General features: G+C 36.9%; 1 protein-coding gene and 1 long non-coding RNA gene across 4 annotated transcripts; both read left to right on the top strand.

The window, feature by feature from the left end:
• Positions 1 to 2950: 2950 nt before the first annotated feature.
• Positions 2951 to 7323, top strand: LOC108476729 (LEC14B protein-like). Of its 2 annotated transcripts, none has more exons than XM_017779019.2 (10): positions 2951 to 3129; positions 3723 to 4138; positions 4251 to 4370; positions 4665 to 4742; positions 4899 to 5072; positions 5598 to 5675; positions 5833 to 6008; positions 6249 to 6407; positions 6538 to 6598; positions 6877 to 7323. In XM_017779019.2, the coding sequence occupies exons 2-10, from the start codon at positions 3746 to 3748 to the stop codon at positions 7066 to 7068; spliced, it is 1431 nt and encodes a 476-aa protein (XP_017634508.1). In that variant the 5' UTR covers positions 2951 to 3129; positions 3723 to 3745; the 3' UTR covers positions 7069 to 7323. The 2 variants fall into 2 exon arrangements, with proteins under 2 accessions (XP_017634508.1, XP_017634507.1); XM_017779018.2 differs by having other exon boundaries at positions 3601 to 4138.
• Positions 7324 to 8243: 920 nt separating this feature from the next.
• On the top strand, positions 8244 to 19788 carry LOC128285615 (uncharacterized). Of its 2 annotated transcripts, XR_008276125.1 has the most exons (6): positions 8244 to 8517; positions 8708 to 8924; positions 9074 to 9131; positions 9214 to 9576; positions 9674 to 9799; positions 19445 to 19788. It is a non-coding gene; the product is annotated as an uncharacterized LOC128285615 (long non-coding RNA). The 2 variants fall into 2 exon arrangements; XR_008276126.1 differs by lacking the exon at positions 9074 to 9131 and having other exon boundaries at positions 9177 to 9576.
• Positions 19789 to 21111: the final 1323 nt, after the last annotated feature.

Raw genomic sequence — 21111 nt, 5'->3', positions numbered from 1 at the left:
AAAATGAGCCTAAAATTTTTTCCAAGTCTGACTCGGATAAAAACGCTAAAACTCGAGCCCAAGCTGGCTCGCTCGTATTAATTTTTTATATAATTTTTAAAATATATATAATTCATCAAAAATAGTAAAACTATAAAATAAATGTCTCCCAAAAATTTAAAATAAATTAAATAAATATGTATACTAAAATAACACTAAGATAAATGCAACTTAACAACCAAATGCCTCTACAATAGTAACAAAATTAATAATAAAACAAGAGTTATATAATAACAACAAAATAGTAGCAACATAATAGTGAAATGATAGCAAAATAGTAAAACAAAAAAAATAAGAAAATAACAATAAAACAGTAAAAAAATAGTAGTTTTTTTTTTTGCATATTCGGGTTAGATCGAGCCGAGCTCGAGCTAAAAAAGCCTTACTCGAGGCCCGACCTGTTTTCTAAACTGGCCTTATTTTTTTCCCAAGCCCATTTTTCGGACTTATATTTTTACTCAAACCCTCAAACTTTTTGGGCGGGCCAGCCCATGAGCAGGTCTATTTTGGACAAAACTAACAACTTAAACTTTACAATTTAGTCCTTTTTCACATCTAAGTTTAAAATCTATCAATTCAACATCAATTTCTTTAAGAAATAATCAATGGCAGCTTTCAAAAACTTTAATAGTTTTACAAATTGGTAATAGACTAATTAAATCAAACTTTCATGATTTCAAAAACATAAAATTTATAAGAAAAAGACTTAAAAACTTACTAATTTGAGGGACCGAATGTTTAAAGCTCAAAACGTTTTTCTTTTTCTTTGTTTTAAGCTCACCAACGGTGGACTTATGCCAATTCTCCACCATTTCATCTTTTATACCATAATTAATACCTTAATTACTTAATTAAATTAACTTAATCTTTCGTTAACAACTATAAGTGGATTCTATGGTCATATTCCACTATCTATTAAAAAGAATTGGTTTAATTACCAATTTGGTCCTTTATCCAATTAAAATCTATAATGATAAAATTTTTACAATTTAATCTATGTACATTAATTAATTAATTAAGGAGTTGACAAAATTACTAGACCAAACTTTAATAAACTTTTATACTAGCATTCATAAAGATTAAATCTCGAATTACAAAAACGAGATTTCAAAACTACTATTTTCGACACTACTAAAAATTAAGTTGTTACATACCGATCCGACTTAATAAATATAGTACAAGGACCTCCTACAATCATTATTTATTCTTAAACCTTATAATATTTATCATTTACAATTTAGTCCTTAACAATCAAATAATTCAAACTAAATTCTTTAATTCCTATTACATTTCTGACATATTTTTCCGTTCCTTAACTAAACTATATTGATGCATGAATTCAAGCTATTTCTATCAAGATTTGAAGACTTTCTAACAATGAAAACCTAACTCAAACTTATTAATTTCATAGATTTATGGCATGGGCTTCTAAAATTAATCAACAATTTTACAAAAATCAAAGAAAAGAACTCACCTATTCTCCTAATTGAAGCTACTGTAATGGAGGAATGAAAAGGATATTTTGTTTTCTTTCTTTCTTTCTTTGAGGAACGGTGAAAGAGATGAAGGATAACGATGCTTTACTTTTTAAATTCTCTCTCCCTCCACTTAAAATCATTATATATAGCATAATTAATTATCTAACCTAATCACTTCTTATATTTTAAGGTTAATTTAGTGGACAACGATGACAAAATTCACCACTTAAGCATTATCATCTATTTCAAATGGTTTAATTGCTAATATAACCTTAACTTAATTGCAATTTAAGGGACTTGCCATATTAAAAATCAGTTTCCTTTCATTTAAGTCATCACCAATCAATTTAGCCCATGTACTAGTTTTATTAACTGTTTTAATTCAATCACACTCACAGTCTGAAATTTAAGTTTACGACACTATTGAAAATCGGGTCGTTACAAAGAACTCATTATTTTTACCAAGTAACAAATATTAATACAATGGTATTTTTGTATTTTCAAGTTTTTTTAATCATTTCGACCAAAACCTCACTTGGTTTTAACATAAAAGCTTTATAAATATATTGTAGTTGATGAAATTTTTGGATCAATTAAAAAGCATCACATGTCAAGTCGAGATTATTGTGGATAAAGTCGGGTTATGGGTAAAATTGATAACATCATATCAATATCATAATTATATTTTTAATTAATTTAAATTAATTAAGAGATAAATATTAAAAGTTATATTAATACTAATTAAAAATAAAATAATTAAGTGATAATATTAAATGATTATTTTATCTCTAATGAATTGAATTAATAAGAGACAAATAATAAATAAAAGAGCTTAAATTCTTGTATAACAATGAAATGAAATAATTAAATTCTACTAAAACTTCTTTTATTCAAGTACCCAGAGTTATTCTACTCATAAAAAAGTTTAAGAATTTGAAAGATCTCTACAGAAATCTCTGAAGAAATTAAAGAATTTAAATAAATTCTAACAAACACTATACTCATTCTGAAGAAAAGTTGCATTCCAATCCAATTCAACTAAGAATAGGAAGGCAAAAGATGTTTATAAAAAAAATCGTCTTTCAATCCAATTCAACTGAAGAAAGGAGGTCCAAACCTGTTTAAAGAACAAATCACCACGATATCTGAAGCTTGAAACTCAATTAAAGAAAAGAATGAAATGAAAATTATTTTTGTATTCAAGAATCATCCATACTTGAAAAATACATTACTTGCTCTATAAAATATATGGTATAAGTAAGTGGGTAAGATGCAGATTTCGAAGGTCTAAATGAAAGGATTATGGCAGTTATTTTCACCCAAAAATTATACCATTCAACTAAAGTCAACTCTTACTAATTACAGTTGAGATGAAGAGGGGAATGACGTACAAAAGAACAAGTTTAAGTTCAACATATCAAAAGGACACGTGTCAGGAACTGAATCAATCAGGTCCATCTTATTGCACCCATTCCAATCATCAACAATCCCCATACTCAGTTCATACCCCCAGAAAAAACAAAATTATAGTTTTCCCCAAAAACAATTGTTGGCAAAGGGAAACTCCTAATCTGTCTGAATCTCAGCAGCAGCATCTAAAGAACCAAAATAGGTAAAGCTTCATTTGTGTCTTATCCACTTTTAAGCTCTTTAAGCCTTTTTTTCTTTTTAATCAGTATTCGGTTGTCTTGTTTGTTGTTGTGTTCAAGTAGGTTTGGGTTTTGTTTTTGTTTGATGATCGAATCTTTGTTTTTATAAATCTTGTGTCATGTGCAAACGGTTCGACTTTGTGGTAAAACTTCACACTTTGCCTTGTTTCAAGAGCTGGGTTTGGTTTAAATTTCATGGTGGTAGGCTATACAAGCATGTGAAATTTATTTAATTAAAGAGCAAAAAAACTTGTCATTTTTTTGGGGTTTCTTACACCTTTTCTGGGTATGGATGGAAGTGACCTTATATTTGGTCAGACTCTGACAAAAGTTCATTCTCTTGACCGTTGATCATGTGAATGTTTGTTTATTACAAATTCATTATCTTTTTAAAACTCTGCATATACCCAATTTGTATTTGGTTTTTTTTTCAGGTTTGACCTGTTAAGAACCCAAAAAATTGTACTTTGGCATGAACGGTTAGCAGATATGTGTGTGCATTAGTGATAAGAACATATTGGCAGTTGCTTTTATATTGAAAGAATGTTTGTTACAGCCAGTGGGGTTGACATTGATGAAATGGGGTACGCCATGAGTAGGCTAGAGATAGAATCTGAGCTGTTCGATGGCGGTAATACCGTCCATGAAGCCAGTAGCAGTACTAGGCCCGGAAAACCATTTCCTAAAGTAGATGACGAGATTTCCCAGCTTACAAACCTGAGATCAGGGCCTAATGATCGACTCCATCAACTTGTGCCCGGAAAGCAGCAATTACCTGTTTCGCCGGTGAGGATGTTGGCAGGTCGAGAAGGTAATTATTCAGGAAAGGGAAGGTTCTCGTCAGCGGATCGTTGTCACATGCTTAGCAGGTATTTGCCTGTAAATGGTCCTTGGCTTGTGGACCAGACGACCAGTCGGGCCTATGTTTCTCAATTTTCAGCTGATGGTTCTCTATTTGTTGCCGGGTTTCAGGTATTTTTGCTCGGTGTCTTATTTCCAAATGAAACTGACTTGATATTGAATTGATTGGATTATAGTAAGTAATGTGTTTCGATTTAATTTGATTGTAAATGTTTGGTTTCAGGGAAGCAATATTAGGATATACAATGTGGATAGAGGTTGGAAAGTTCAAAAGAACATTCTTGCTAAAAGTTTGCGTTGGACAGTTACCGACACGTCCCTTTCTCCGGATCAGCGCTACCTTGTGAGTTTGCACCGGATACTGTTACATTGAAATGCAACCATCATTATTTGAGCAAAATCATTTTGTAACAATTTATAAGATACGAAACTAAGGCATTAACTTGGATTAGTTTCTTTCCAACTCTAAATACAGAATGAATGTCTTAATACATGTTGGTTTTTCATTTTCTCATCACACTATATTGTCTCCATTTGATGAGTCGAAGATTTGTTTTTCGATAGCTTTAAATGTTTTTTTCTTTTTTTTTTTTTTTTTTGCAGATATCTAAATGAAATTTCTATTCCTTTATTTCAGGTTTATACCAGCATGTCGCCTGTAGTTCACATTGTTAATGTTGGGTCTTCTACCACGGAATCCTTGGCAAATATCACGGTAGAATGCTTGTAATTTTGGGGGTAGCATTTGTGGTTTAAAGTTGAACAACATGAAATATTTTGATTCGGGGATGTGTTTTTGTATTCATCCTAGCATTGTTTATGTCGACAATAACCTTTTCAGTTACACATTTGGAGTTCTAATGTTTTTCAGGAGATCCACGAAGGATTGGACTTTTCTTCTAATGATCGAAGGTATTCTTTTGGAATATTCTCCGTGAAATTTTCAACTGATGGACGAGAACTTGTGGCTGGAAGCAGTGATGACTCGATATATGTTTATGATCTGGAAGCAAACAAGCTTTCCCTTCGAATTATGGCACACACGGTTGGTTCACTGGCCCTGTATTCTCGATATGATAAACTTCTTGTTTTATGATCATTTTATTGCTTGGATATTGTTGATTTATCATAACTATCATTTTATCCCCCATCAGTTTTAAAGATTATATTTGCTGCTATGCTTATACTTTGTCTTTGTGACTGACAAACTCGAATGTGTGACTAGTAATAAAATGTGTGGAAGTTGCCTCTGCTGACTTGTGATTGTATTTAAGTTTATATGGACATGACTTAGAGTCTTAACTCTTGCCTTTGTAATATATGGGCATTGAAGCGCACAAGTGTTGCATGAACAAGAGAATTAAGGGAATGAGTATCCTCAGAACATATGTATTTTTTCAAGATCCATTCAATAAGTATAATGCTTTATTTTGGATTGTTTTCGTTTAATTTGCATTGGCATACTTCCCACTCTAATGTCGGAAGATTACATGTAATGCGGTGACCATTTTCCCTATTTGGATCTATAATTTCTGGGGACCTAAAAGTTGATTTGTGTTTTGTCTTGCAGGCTGATGTTAACACGGTAACCTTTGCCGATGAAAGCGGCAATTTGATATATTCTGGGAGTGATGATAATCTCTGCAAGGTACGTCTTCCAATCCATGGAACGCATAGATATTATTATCCTTTTCTCTTACGTACCAAAATTATATTCTGTTTATTATGCATTTCTCCGTATGTACAATATTTTTCCAAGGGCACTGCTAATCTTTCACTGACACTAATATTTTGATTTTGTTTAGGTGTGGGATAGGCGTTGCTTTGGAGCAAAAGATAAGCCGGCAGGAGTTTTGGTGGGACACTTGGAAGGTATTACATTCCTCGACAGTCGTGGGGATGGTCGTTACTTCATATCAAACGGTAAAGATCAGACTATCAAGCTTTGGGATATCCGGAAAATGTCCTCCGATACCTCTTGGTATGCTTCTTTTTTGGCTTCCGATATGCATGGTTTAGATTTTCTCCACGAGTATGTCCTGTTAATGCTCTACTAAAGAGAATTTATTTTTTTTATCGATTTGAATTCCAGCAATAGTTTGATCATAAAAATATTTCGGATTTTGAATTCAATTTACTAGATTACTTTCAGTTAAAGCAACATCCGGTTCATGCAACGGATTGAGTTTACGGGAGTCGACATTTTTATATGTTATTGCAGCAATTTAGGGTATCGGAATTTCGAATGGGATTACAGATGGATGGACTACCCTCCACAGGCTAGAGATTTGAAACACCCAAGTGACGGATCAGTGGCTACTTATAAAGGTCACTCGGTGTTGCGTACTCTTATTCGCTGTTATTTTTCACCTGAATACAGGTGAGTTCTTTTACTCTTCCTTTGCTCGATATTAGTCAAATTAACAATATAGTTTTCTTTATCTAGCCGTTGGTTCCAGATTACTGTATTGATTAACATTTCATCAATTTCTCGAAATTATTTATCGCAGCACGGGCCAAAAGTACATTTACACCGGATCTCACGATTCTCGGGTTTATATTTATGATGTGGTAAGTAACTACATGTGATATGCTTTTCCTATAGGGTGCCTTCAGAGTCGTCGCTGTTGCATACAGTATTGACATATTCTGTCGATATTAAGACTAGAATGCTCTTTGTCCGATTCGATTTGTTATCGGTTTCATATATTACGAAAAATGTCTATTGCCATCTGATATTAGATGCCATGCATGAGTGATTATGCTGACAAAATGACGGCAACATAATGTTACCATCCATGGCATGAATACCAAATACAAGAGAGTAATAACATGGTTATACCGTACAGGTCACCGGAGCCCAAGTTGCGGTACTGAAGCACCATACATCACCAGTAAGAGACTGTAGTTGGCACCCGCATTACCCTGTGTTGGTCAGCTCCTCTTGGGACGGGGACGTGGTTAAGTGGGAATTCCCTGGTAAAGGAGAAGCGCCGGTCCTTGCGAACGAGAGGAGAGTCAGGAGGCAATATCACGATTGAAGGCGGCGATCCGTAAGCTATAAGCATACTACGTATACGGTATTTGATAACTGTATCTACATGTTTTTTTAAGTAGCAGCTCCGGTATATCTTACATTATTTTATCCAATAAGGTGTAATCATTTAACGAAATGATTACACATCCATGTATAAAAATTTTAGCTGCATAGTGCATAAAATAAACCATACAACTCCCTTGTTTTGCTAAAGAATTTTGTAATATTTAAATTATCTTCATGGATAAATTATAAAATATTATATGGTTTTATAATACTAAATTGAAAAAATCATTGGTATTAGAATAATTAGTAAAATAACTAAAGAAATAAGGTGGAGTGGCAAATATTTCCTTACTAAAATTTGGGTTTAAATTTCTTTATAATTATTTAATTTTTTGGATTTTATATAAAAAATAAAATATCTTTAAATTAATATTTATTGCTTTGTTAAAATAATGGTATTTTTTGATAATTTAATGACCAAATGAGTTGGGACCTGATTACGATCTCTAATTCTACCTTGCTCTATTATCATTCGTACATCAAAATAGAGATAGCAACGGGCAGTGAGATGTTTTGCCCGCCCCGATCCTGGCTTGATATACCTCTAACATTAATTGATCTCAACTCGACTCAATTGAATATAATTTGTCTACTCTGATTCAATTCAATATGTCATAATTTTTAATTTTTAATGATACCATTAATTGTTCTCTTAATATAATTATGTTAGAAAAATATTAATATATATTTTATTATCATATATTTTAAATAAATATTTAATAATTATCTTTAGATAAAGTGGGTCTTCATTTAATTCAACCCGATCAAATTCGACTAACTCGAGAATTAGACATACCTGACCCAGTCAAATCTAAACTCGTTGGATCTGGACCATACCTATTTCAAGACAAACAATAACTGGTGGGTCGTGCATACCATGCACTCACCCCCTTAAGAATTTATTCCAGCTTCTAAGCCCATTTAAGTTTTGGATCATTTATTGTTTATTTTTTTTTTATCTCAAAATGGCTGGGTACTTTATTAGTAATCATAAAAAAGTAAAAAAACCAATAACAAACTGGGCTCAGACCAACTTACAGCAAAACTCAAAATAAAACCGGCCTCAATGTAGTCTATACTAATAGGCCTCCTAAATATTTAATAAAAGAAAAGCTAACTTGAAAAGTAAAGACAGTAAATGAATCTGCAATTTGAAAAACAAGAAACCTAACCCAGTCAAATCGAAGAACGGCTGGCACCCATTACTATTCAACGTTCCTTTATCACATCCCATCCGTTTCTGCCGATAGCACTTCCCAAGAAAAATAAGAAATCAATTGCTATCTATTTTGAACTTACTTTCTTCACCAGAGTTTTTTCAATCGGGCCATTGTCTCCATCGTCCCTCCGAGGCATTCTCTTAGTCTCTCCAATCTTCTCCCCTCAGGTACACAGTTTCTCTTTTCTCTAGCGTAGTCTTTGCAAGTCTGTGGGCTGTTGAGTTCTCTGATCTATGAATATGCTGGAAATGGATCTCATGAAAATATCTTTTCCTATTCTGGATATCTTTGATGATTGCTCCAATGACGGATTTGTCTGCTGTTGTTGTTTGAAACTTTTTTATTGTTGTTTTGGAGTCCCCCATAATGTTGACCCACTGCATGCCCATCGAGATGCCAAGATTTAAAGCTTCAAGGCATGCGAATGCCTCTGCTGCAAATGGTGTCGACACATTGTTGTGAATAGTCGATTTGGATACCAGTAGTTCTCCCCTCGAGCTTGGAGCCACCAGACCCGACGCTGACTGAAAACTTGTATTGTCGAATGCTGCATCGAACTGGATCTATAATCTCGGTATGTCTTCTTGATCCCTCTATGTCCTATTAGTGTATGATGGAGCTTGTACTGTTATGTCTACTTGATTCCACTGGTTCCTGTTAACGTTTGGTGGAGCTTTTACTGCTTGCACACCTTCATATTCTTCAATTTGTTTCTTCACTCAGCCACAGAGTGAAACAAAATAGACGACACTGTTTGTTAGATCCATTTGCGAACACCCAGGTTAGCCATTCCCAAGTGTTTTGAGCCATATCATTAATGACCCAGGAAAGCTGTAGATGTGACCAAACTTCCGTTGTTACAGTGCATTGACGAAATATATGCTAACTGTTTTCAACTCCGGAGTGGCAGCGGGGACATCTGTCATTTGAAAGGAGTCTTCTGTACCTAAGATTAGCGAGATGGGGGATAAAATCCCATGAAATTCTCCAAATAATGATTGTGATTTTTGCGGGTAGTCGTAAATTCCAAAGCTTTCTGTAAAATTTTTTAATTTCGGCATGTATTAAATGATTCCTAGGATCCATAGTAGCTTCTTGTAATAGTTTATAGGCACTACGTACTGAGTATTCGCCCGATTGTTCTCCTTTCCACACCTGAAAATCCTCATGTTCTGTCTCTGCAAGCGGAATTTGTAGGATTTTTTGAAGCAACATCTGCTTGAAAGGTATTCATGATCGTATATGTTCTCCATTTTCTGTTTGAGGAGTCAATAAGATCCGACACCATAACTAATTCATTATTTGAACTGTTCTGCCGTTCAGGTTTCTCAATTCCTGGGATTCAACTGTCATTCCAAATAGAAACCTTATCCCCTCTACCCACTCTCCAACAAAGTCCATTTTGAAGAAGACCCTTAGCTGCCCATATGCTTCTCCAGTTGAGTGAAGGTAAATTTCCCACCTTAGCATTTAAGAAACTTGTCTGCGGGTAATACTTTGCTTTTAAAACTCTAGCCAATAATGAATTTGGAAAATTAATGAGACGCTAACCCTGTTTGGCTAATAATGCAATATTAAATTGACCTAGATTTCGAAACCCTAAACCCCCATTTTCTTTTAACACACAAAGATTTTTCCAAGCACACCAGTGAATTCCCCTTTTCCCTTTATGTTTCTGCCACCAAAAATTCGCTATAATATTTTCGAATTCATCACATAAAGTTTTTGGTAATAGAAAGCAGGCCATCGTATAAGTAGGTATGACTTGTAATATGTCCTTTATAAATACTTCTTTTCCTCCCTGTGATAAGAATCTGTTGCTCCAATTGTCGATGCGTTTTTTAATTTTGTCCTTCAGATTCTGGAAAGACTCCTTCTTTTTCCTTCCAACCATATTCGGCAGCCCTAAATAACGCTCAGGTTCATTAGAACTACGGACTCCCAAAATATTAACTACCATTCTTCTGTCCTCTTCCTCTGTGTTTCTACTAAAAAATACTGTTGATTTTTCAAAATTTACCCTTTGGCCTGAACAAGATCTATATTCGCGTAAAATTTCTTTGAATAAATTAGCCCCCCTGCTTGTTGCTTCCCCAAATAATATGCAGTCATTCGCAAATAAGAGATGAGTTACCTGTGGACCTCTCCTGCTAATCTTGACTCTTTTGAAAAAACACACATTCAAAGCTAGTCTCAATAGGCTTGATAAACCCTCTCCACAAATAAGAAACAAAAATGGGCTTAATAGGTCACCTTGCCGAAGTCCTCTAATAGGTCTAAATTTCTCTCCGATATGGCTATTAATAACCACAGAATAAAAGACTGTAGATATACATTTTATGATTGCATCAGTCCACTTTTTGTTGAATCCCATTCTAAACATCACTTCCTTAAAAAAATCCCACTCCACCCTGTCGTATGCTTTGCTCATATCGAGTTTAACTGCCATAAACCTCTTTTTTTCCAAATCTCTTTTGCTTGAGCGCGTGTAGTATCTCATAGGCTAATAACACATTATCAGATATTAGTCTTCCCGGTACAAAATCACTCTGCGCGCAATCAATACATTTTTCAATTACTCCTCATAATCTGTTTGCCATCGTCTTCACCAATACTTTGTATATCATATTACATAGACTAATCGGTCTAAAGTGTGTCATATTTGAAGGACTAGCAATTTTTGGAATAAGCACTATATTTGTGGAATTTATAGAACTAACCTTCATGTCTCCATTCAAATGGGTTAAACAAAAGAAAATCATGTCTTCGCCAATAATGTGCCAGCAGTTTTGGTAGAATATTGCCGGAAAGCCATATTCTCCAGGTGCCTTTGTAGGCCCCATTTCAAAAAGTGCTTCTCGAATTTCCTCCCTACTGTAGGGCACTGTGAGTCTATGATTATCTTCATCAGTTATGAATCTATCGATCCCTGATAACAAATGGTCATAGTTCCCTCTCGTTCCTTTCGAAAATAATTTTTGAAAATACAAACGCGCAACCACCTCCATCTCCTGCAATTCTTCCATTTCTCTTCCATCTTCAGTTTTCAATTTATGAATGAAATTTGTCCTCCGTCTCTGCGACGCTTGACTATGAAAAAACTTTGTAATCTTATCTTCGTATTTCAGCCAATTAATCCTTGCCCTTTGCTCCCAATGTCACGGGTTGCGCATGGGAGCCCGCAACCATGACACATCTGTGCGATCCATCAAGAAGGAATGAGGTCATTTGGCCCAATCGGATTGACCCGTTGCTTGAAGAGATTGAAGGCCCATCTACAAGTTAGACAAATATGGAAACATGATCTTGAAAGATATGATTTTATAATCTTAGAGATCTTAGATATGATATGTAATCTTATAAGATATTATTTTATAAGATTACATATCTTAGATAAGATAGGTAATCTTAGAATATATGATTTTATATTCTTAGAGATTTGATTGTAGATACCCTTTAACTATAGCCGTTGATGTACTTGATTTTGTACCGTTGGATTTGGAGAGGCTCAACTATAAATAGAGGCCTCTTCCCTTATTGTAAAGCACTTGACTTTTGAGCAATAAGAATTCTTGAGAGCATTCACTCAAACTTTTCTCTCTCTTGTGTTCTTATTTTCCTTGGCTTGTTCTTGTCTCATTCTTCTTTCATCTTGTTGGCTTTGAGTTGTTTTCGCTTGAGTTGTGTTTTGGGAAGAATTCTGTTGAATCTTTCTTTTGTGGAAGTTAGGCTGACTTAGGCTTTTTTGGAGTAAGAAACTGCCTAAGACCGCACGGATTGTAAGGTAAGAATCCTAAGTCCGTGACAGTTGGTACCAGAGCGGGTTCGAAAGCACTTTTGAGATATGTCGAAAGAAGTTGTTGATCAGAATGAGCCAATGGAGACCCATGGGAGGGCTAGAAAGGCTAGTCAATCGATGGATATGCTGTCGAGCTCGAAAATTCGAGTGATTAATCTCGAGGAGTCCGTTGGTGACATGAAGGAGACACTCGAAGTGGTCCTGACCCGTATGGAGGAACTGAGGGAAGATAGCAAGGAGTTTGTGTTGGACTCCCCGGATCCACTTCGCATAAACCGGCGGGGAGGGACGAAGCTCTTAAGGCCTGGCCGATCGCTATGAAGGAATAGATTCTTCGAGCTTAAGGGGAGCTCGAATCTGTAAGGCGCGCCAGGAAGTGGGATGTTGGCTTCGGGACCGAAGCAACGTCATGTGGATGTTCCAAAACCCAAGAAGTTCAAGTGGATTAGGTCTGCAAGAGAAGTGGACAACTTCCTGTGGGGATTGGAGCAATATTTTCGAGCAATTGGCATTGAGGATGATGCCACCAAGGTAAACACCGCTTCAATTTACTTTTCTGATGTTGCTCTCTTGTGGTGGAGACGTAGGTCCACAGATGAGAAACGTGGAGGAACGACCATTGGAACTTGGGAGGAGTTCCAAAGAGAGTTGAAGAAGTAGTTTTATCCGCAACATGCTGAAAAGGAGGCTCGTGCTAAGTTGCGTCAGCTTACGCAACAAGGCACTGTTCGAGATTATGTTCGGGAATTCAGCGAGTTGATGCTTCAGATCTCAGACTTGAACGAGAAAGAAGCATTCTATTGGTTTGAGGATGGTTTAAAAATGTAGGCCAAGCAAGAGTTGCGTCGCCTAGATATCACCGAATTGACCGAAGCTATGGTCAAGGCAAAAAATTTCTATGATGTTGGGGGAAGAAAGTTTGATAATAATGATTCTTCCAAACCCAAGTCGAATCCCAAAGACAATGGTGGGGGAAACAAGGATCAAAGGGAAAAGAATGACGAAGGCCCAAAGTCTAGTCAAGGTAAGCCTTGGGATAGAAAAGGACCAATGAAGTGCTTTCTTTGCCAAGGCCCACATAGAATGAGTGTCTGTCCAAAGAAAGTCGCTTTTCATGCCATGGAGGCACGCGAGGAAGCCGAAGATGACACCAAAAGCCTCAATTCGATATTAGGAGGTGTCGAAGAGAAGTCAAGCAATGGGTTGATGTTTGTGGACATTATCGTAGCTGGCAGAAGATTGAATGCACTTGTTGATACTGGTGCGTCTGATTTATTCATGTCTAAAGAAATGGCAAATGAACTTGGCCTTAGAATTGAGAAAGATTCGGGACGAATCAAAATGGTGAACTCAGAAAGCATTCTTATAACGAGTGTGGCAAAAGGGGTGAAACTCAAACTTGGCGAGTGGACGGGCAAAGCGACCATTAAGGTAATCCCACTTGATGATTACAATTTTGTAGTTGGATTAAGTTTACTTGACAGGCTTAATGTGGATATTCACCCTTCCGAGAATTACATGACAATCTCCGATGCAAATCAACGATATATGGTGAGAATGAAAAGGAAGGGAAGCATGGAGGGAAAAACCTTGTCGGCAATTCAATTTGCCAAAAGAGTCCGTCGAAATGAAGTATCCTACCTAGCTACCTTGAGAGACAATATGGATGATAAATTCGAGGGGGAAATTCCAAAGGAAGTGGAACGGATGCTAAAGTCATTTCAAGATGTAATGCCCATGGAGTTGCCCAAAAGATTGCCACCTAAGAGGGAGGTAGACCACAAGATTGAACTGTTGCTCAATGCTGAACCACCAGCAAGAGCACCATATCGGATGGGTCCACCGGAATTAGAGGAATTGCAGAAGCAGTTGATAGAGCTTTTAGATGCCGGGTTCATTAGACCATCTAAAGCCCCGTTCGGTGCACCTGTGTTATTTCAAAAGAAGCATGATGGATCTTTGAGAATGTGCATGGACTACAGGGCCTTAAACAAAATCACTATAAAAAATAGGTATCCCATTCCTCATATTGCAGATTTGTTCGATCAGCTTGGTAGCGCGAGATGGTTTACTAAGTTGGATTTGCGATCGGGGAACCACCAAGTGAGAATAGCCGAAGGGGATGAGCCCAAGACAGCCTGTGTAACTAGGTATGGGTCCTTTGAGTTCTTGGTGATGCCATTCGGGTTGACAAATGCTCCGGCCACATTTTGTTCCCTAATGAATGAGGTATTACAACCTTTCTTGGATCGTTTTATGGTTGTTTATCTTGACGATATTGTGGTGTATAGTAAGACGCTCGAAGAGCATGTGGGACACTTGGGGGAGGTGTTCCAAACTCTACGAGAAAATGAGCTATATGTCAAAAAGGAGAAATGCTCATTTACTTAACGAGAAGTGCCATTTCTAGGCCATATTGTGGGAGGTGGCACGATTCGAATGGATGAAAGTAAAGTTCGAGCAATTGCCGATTGGGAATCACCAACCAAGGTGACGGAGTTGCGGTCTTTCCTTGGATTAGCAAATTACTACCGTCGCTTCATTGAAGGCTAGTCCAAGATCACTGCACCCTTGACGGACCTGTTGAAAAAGGGTAAAGTGTGGGATTGGGACCTTCAGTGTGAGGAAGCCTTCAACCAAGTGAAACAAGCGATGACAAGCGAACCTGTACTCGCATTGCCAAATTTTTCAAAGGCGTATGAGGTATGCACAGATGCTTCAGAGTATGCGATTGGAGGGGTGTTGATGCAAGATGGGCATCCGATTGCTTTCGAGAGTCGAAAACTTAATGAGACGGAACGGAGATACACGGTCCAAGAAAAATAGATGATGGCAGTGGTGCATTTTTTGTGCACATGGAAACACTATTTGCTGGGTTCCAGGTTTGTGGTATTCATTGATAATGTTGTAAATAGCTATTTCTTAACCCAGAAAAAGTTGTCCCCCAAGCAGGCTCGTTGGCAGGTCTAGTAGAGTTTCATTTTAGCATGGAATACAAGCCGGGGAGTGCCAACATTGTGGCCGATGCACTTAGCCGAAAAATAAAATTTGCAACGATAAGCCAACCTGAGAGTCCCTTATTAGAGCGCATTCAAGAAAGACTGTCCCATGATCCCACGGCCAAAAATCTAATGGAGCTTGTTAGAGATGGAAAGATGAGGCGATTTTGGCTCGAGGGAGAATTGCTATACACTCATGGGCAACGTCTATATGTGCCTCAACATAGGGATTTACGAAGGGAAATCATGAAGGAATGTCATGATTCAAAATGGGCTGGCCATCCAGGAATACACCGTACCTTGGCTCTATTGGAGGATCGATTTTATTAGCCTCACATGGGTGATGATGTGGAGGCCTATGTGAAAACTTGTTTAATATGCCAACAAGATAAGGTTGAGTTGAAAGCCCCTGCTGGTTTGTTACAATCGTTGCCCATTCCGGAGCGCCCATGGGAGAGCTTGTCCATGGACTTTATCACAGGCTTGCCTAAATCTGATGGATTTGCAAGTATTTTTGTTGTGGTTGACAGGTTTTCGAAGTATGCAACTTTCATCCCCGCAACCAAGGAGTGTCCCGCTGAGGAGGCAGCTCGCTTATTCCTTAAGCATGTGGTGAAGTATTGGGGAGTACCACAGTCTATTATCAGTGATCGAGATGGGTGATTTACGGGTCGGTTTTGGACAGAGTTGTTCAAGTTAATGGGTTCAGACTTAAACTTTTCCACTAGCATGCATCCCCAAACTGATGGGCAAACCGAACGAGTGAATGCATTGCTGGAGACGTATCTTCGGTACTATGTAAGTACGACACAAAAGGATTGGCCAAAGTTGTTAGACGTGGCCCAGTTTTCGTACAACTTACAACGAAGTGGGGCAACGAACCAGAGTCCGTTTGAGATAGTGACGGGGCAATAGCCGCTTACACCCAATGTGGTTGCAACTCGTTATGCGGGACCGAATCCAGCAGCTTATCGATTTGCGAGGGATTGGCAAGAGCAAAACGATCTAGCTAGAGCTTGTCTACATAAGGCAAGTAAGCGCAACAAGAAGTGGGCGGATCGAAATCGAAGGGACGTGCAATTTCAGGTTGGTGACCCAGTTCTTGCCAAACTACACCTAATTTTGAGACATGATAGGTTACACAAAGGACTCGTTCGGCGGTATGAGGGGCTATTTCGAATTGTGAAAAAGGTAGGCAAGGTGGCCTACAAGCTTGAGTTGCCTGAGAAGCTCAAATTTCATCCAGTATTCCATGTGAGTATGCTTAAGCCATTCCATAAAGATGGAGAAGACCCAAATCGGAGCAAGTCTGAACGAGCACCAATGGGGGTAAAAGTCGCCTATGATCGAGAGGTCGAGAACACTGAAGCTGATCGTGTGGTCGACGTAAGTACTACCGACCATGGCGTGAATACTTGGTCCGATGGAAGGATTCCGGATAGTGAGATGAGTTGGGAACTCTTTGAAGCCTTGTGGCAATTCCAAGACAAGATAGATCGATACCATGCGGAGGACGCGACGAGGCGTCGCTAGATTCGGTGGGGGAGAATGTCATGGGTTGCGCATGGGAGCCCGCAACCAGACACATCTGTGCGATCCATCAAGAAGGAAGGAGGTCATTTGGCCCAATCGGACTAACCCGTTGCTTGAAGAGATTGAAGGCCCATCTACAAGTTAGACAAATATGAAAACATGATCTTGAAAGGTATGATTTTATAATCTTAGAGATCTTAGATATGATATGTAATCTTATAAGATATTATTTTATAAGATTACATATCTTAGATAAGATAGGTAATCTTAGAAGATATGATTTTATATTCTTAGAGATTTGATTGTAGATACCCTTTAATCATAGCCGTTGATGTACTTGATTTTGTACCGTTGGATTTGGAGAGGCTCAACTATAAATAGAGGCCTCTTCCCTCATTGTAAAGCACTTGAGTTTTGAGCAATAAGATTTCTTGAGAGCATTCACTCAAACTTTTCTCTCTCTTGTATTCTTATTTTCCTTGGCTTGTTCTTGTCTCATTCTTCTTTCATCTTGTTGGCTTTGAGTTGTTTTCGCTTGAGTTGTATTTTGGGAAGAATTCTGTTGAATCCTTTTTTTGTGGAAGTTAGGCTGACTTAGGCGTTTTTGGAGTAAGAAACTGCCTAAGGCCGCATGGATTGTGAGGCAAGAATCCTAAGTCCGTGACAGTAACATTTATCTTTTTCAATCTCAAAGTTAAAATCAATTTTTGTATCAATAAACTCGACTAAGTTTTCATCATCTCTTTCTGCTTCAGACAGCAACGATAGTTTTTCCATTAGAAGCTTTTTCTTTTTCTTCCTATTTATTTGGATCTGCCTTGCCCATTTTTCCAATCCTATTTTTAAACTTTCCAACTTTTACAATAGTCCCCCACCTGTAACCACCAAGCCTCAAATTTGAAAGAATTATTCTGTAATTTCCCTTCACTTGTTTTTGTGTTAATTAGAAGAGGGCAATGGTCCGAAAAAGAATGAACTAGATGTTGGACTTTCACCCCTTGGAATATATCTATCCAATCTGAATTTGTAACCCTCCTGTCCAAGCGTTCTTGTATGTTTGTCTCTGGGAGATTGCCCCTCTCCCAAGTAAACCAGTTTCCTATGTATCCTACATCATTCAGTGCGCACTCTTCCAAAGATCTTCGAAAAAGCTCCATTCTCCATTCTTCTCTTGGCAGACCTCCCCTCTTTTCACAACCATATAAAATTTCATTAAAGTCTCCACAAACAAACCAAGGAAGGTTTGTATCAGATTTTAAACCTTTCAAAGCTGCCCATGAATCATTCCTGTCTTGTGCATAAGGGGAACCGTAAAAACCCATTAACCTCCATTCGTATCCTGCCTCAGAATCGACAATTACCACATCGATATGTCGTACGGAATAGCTTTGAAGTACAATATTAACATCCTGTTTCTAAGCCAAACACAACCGTCCTCTTGAACCTTCAGAATTAACCTCAATACCGTTCATGAATCCACAACATCTCGGAACTAGTTCCATCTGTCTTTTTTGAAGTTTTGTCTCTATGAAGAAGACTACTTGGGGATGGTAAATCTTCAGCGTGTGCCGAAGTCTTCGCCTCGCCCGTGGGCTCCCCAGCCCACGGACTTTCCAACTTATGATTTTCATTGTGCACGATCGGCTTGCCACTTGGCAGCCGCCGATACTAAAGAGGTAGAATCTACCAATCTCCTGCTTCTTACCATCCCATTACCACTCTCACCGTTCTCATTTGAATTTTCCATCACCCCTCATTGCCTTTTTTTCCCTTCCTCACCTTCTAAGATACCATCCTCCGAATCATGATCCATAGCAGTTTGCATCTGATTCTTCCAAAACCCATCCCTTTTTTGACGAACGGAAGATGTTCCCCCTTCTAAATTCAATCCCAACGTTGTATCCCAACCCTTTCCAATTTGTCCCATGTTCTCCCCTCCCCAAGATCTAACCCCCAGGCCTCGAGACTCCTTACCATAGCTTTCCTCTTTACCTTCCCTTTCTTCGCGCAACCAAATACTCTTCATTGCTAAAGCTTTTCGAGATTGCGCTCGCAACGACAAATCCCAGCCCATCTCAGCAATATCTGCTCCAAGCATCATTCTTGCTTCACAAAAAGAGTCACTATGCCCTGGCCGTCCACAATAAAAACAAAAAAGTGATAGACGTTCATATTTGAATTTAACTTATGAACACCGTCTATAGACCATGATCTGTTTTTTCCTCTTCAATGGGCGCCTGACATCGACCTGAACTCGCAGTCTCATGAAATTTTGATTTTCTTTTCCCAGATTTGATCCATCATATTCCAGGAAAGTCCCTATAAAATTACCCAACTGAATTGCTAAATTTTCAGAAAACATACCAATTGGAACGTCATGGATTTGCACCCAAAAAGGGGAAAATATTAGTGGGACCTCTAATGGGTTTTCCCCCCTTTTCAAATTATAGAGCAGTAAAAAATGATTATTAAATGTCCATGGTGAACCCTTTAAGACTCTCTCCATATCCATAGCATGAAAAAACTAAAAAAGATACCTCTTCGTCCCCAGATCTCGGATCTGAACCCCATAAACCAGATGCCACAAATTTGCCATCGTACTTTTTATGACTGGAAAATGAATAACACTAGCTGTTAAAAAACATCCCACTACTAGATATTCCTCCCCTTCCCTTTCCATCCCTAGATCTATCTGTAATTGCAAAATCTCCTTTTCTTCTTCATTAAGGGTTAACCGTGCTAATTCAGTGTCCATGACTGCAGATTTGAGAAACTGGTGGCAGCAGAACGGTAGGTAACCAGCAACCGTGAGGATACAATTTGGCTTTTGAAAGCAGACTACAGAAGAAAACTAAAGAAAGAAAAACAAGAAACACAAAAGACAAACGACTTAAAAAAGCGAACTTAGAAACCCATGCCAGCGGCGGTAGACAGAAAACTTGCTAGGGAAGCAGACCTAAATCATCATTTATTAGATTTTCATATTTTATAGTATTTATAAGTTTTTTTATAATTTTTATAATTTTATATATATTATAATATTTTTGTTTTTTTATATTTTATATTTTTAATTATTTTTATGGAAAAATATTATATTAAATCATAAATGGTCATGTGCCACCATCTGATTGGCCCATCAATTTATTTTAACGATCAACATTGTTAATGATGGAAACTATTAACAGGGGGGCTTAAAATTTTTTTTGTTAACGGTAGGGACTTAATTAAGTGCGAATTTAATACATGGGCTTAATTGATTTTTTCGCATTTTGTTAAGGGCTTTTTGACATATAAGCCTAAATAAAATATTTTCTTTTTTCTTTTGATATGGGTAAAAGTGCCACAAAACCCGTGTACTATACCCTGAATTGCATTTTGGCCCTTCTACTAAAAAAAAGGGACAAATTAGACCTTGTATGTTGGATGAGTAAGCAAAACAACCCTTACATTAAAAATGGCCAAATTAGACCTTGTATAGGCAAATTTTGTGTTTATATATAAGGTATAATAACAAATTTAGCTCTCAATTTTTACAAATTTATTCAATTTAACCCCTACTCTTTTATTGGAAGTAAAATAGAAAATTTTAAAACTAATAAAACTAAAGGGTCAAAAAGATCTTAATAACAAATTAAAAATAATTAAGCCATTTTAAAATTTAAAAGTAATAACAAAAAAGGTTATAAAATTTTAAAATTATAAAATTTTTATTAAAAATAACAATAGCAACCCAACAAAAGAGCAATGATCAATTTTTTTTAATATTTAAAATTTAAAAGTGCTTAATTAATTTTTTAAAAAAATTGCTACTAAGGTCTTTTGACCCTTATTAGTTTCAAAAAAAAATAATTTATTTCCAATAAAAGAGTAAGGGTCAATTTGAATAAATTTATAAAAGTTGAGAGCTAAATTTATTATTTTCTGTATAAACACCAAATTTTAACGGATGAACTATTTTACTCACTCATCTAAGTTGTAAAAATTAATTTGTTTATCTTTTCAATAGAGAAACTAAAATGAGAGGAAATTTGGTTTGATATGAAAGAATGAAAGTCATTCATTAGCAAATATGATACTTTTTACCATTTACAGAGTTTAGTTGCAGAGAGAATACATAAGAGTTTTACACAAATAAAGACACACTAACATTGTACCCAAAAAACACACAAAAGAAAAAGGCATGCTAAAGTTGATACCAAGTCTTTATTCTCTGCTCCTTTGCTATACAATGGAGTACATTTTTGGGTGCCATAAAAATTAAAAAGTAAATAAAAATAAGGGTTAATCTTGTTTGCAAGAATCCAGAATTAGTTGTGCGTATAGGAAACGCAATAAAAACCTAACCTTGGACGGTGGAGCAAACCAAGTGCCATTGTTTTAACCTACAAGTCAAACTTCATCTTCGAGTCCTTTTTCTTTTTTCTTTTTTT

Source organism: Gossypium arboreum, chromosome 12 (genome assembly GCF_025698485.1).
Source record: "Gossypium arboreum isolate Shixiya-1 chromosome 12, ASM2569848v2, whole genome shotgun sequence".
Classification (NCBI taxonomy): Eukaryota; Viridiplantae; Streptophyta; class Magnoliopsida; order Malvales; family Malvaceae; genus Gossypium; species Gossypium arboreum.
The sequence above is the reverse complement of the archived record's forward strand: the minus strand, read 5'-3'. Positions and strand labels throughout refer to the sequence as shown.

Excerpts from the sequence above, each read along its gene's own strand:
- LOC108476729 (XM_017779018.2), top strand. The coding sequence starts at position 3,710 with ATGTTTGTTACAGCCAGTGGGGTTGACATTGATGAAATGGGGTACGCC. Across the intron at positions 5,676-5,832 it reads GTGATGATAATCTCTGCAAG|GTGTGGGATAGGCGTTGCTT; the intron begins GTACGTCTTCCA and ends GATTTTGTTTAG. Across the intron at positions 6,599-6,876 it reads GGGTTTATATTTATGATGTG|GTCACCGGAGCCCAAGTTGC; the intron begins GTAAGTAACTAC and ends TATACCGTACAG.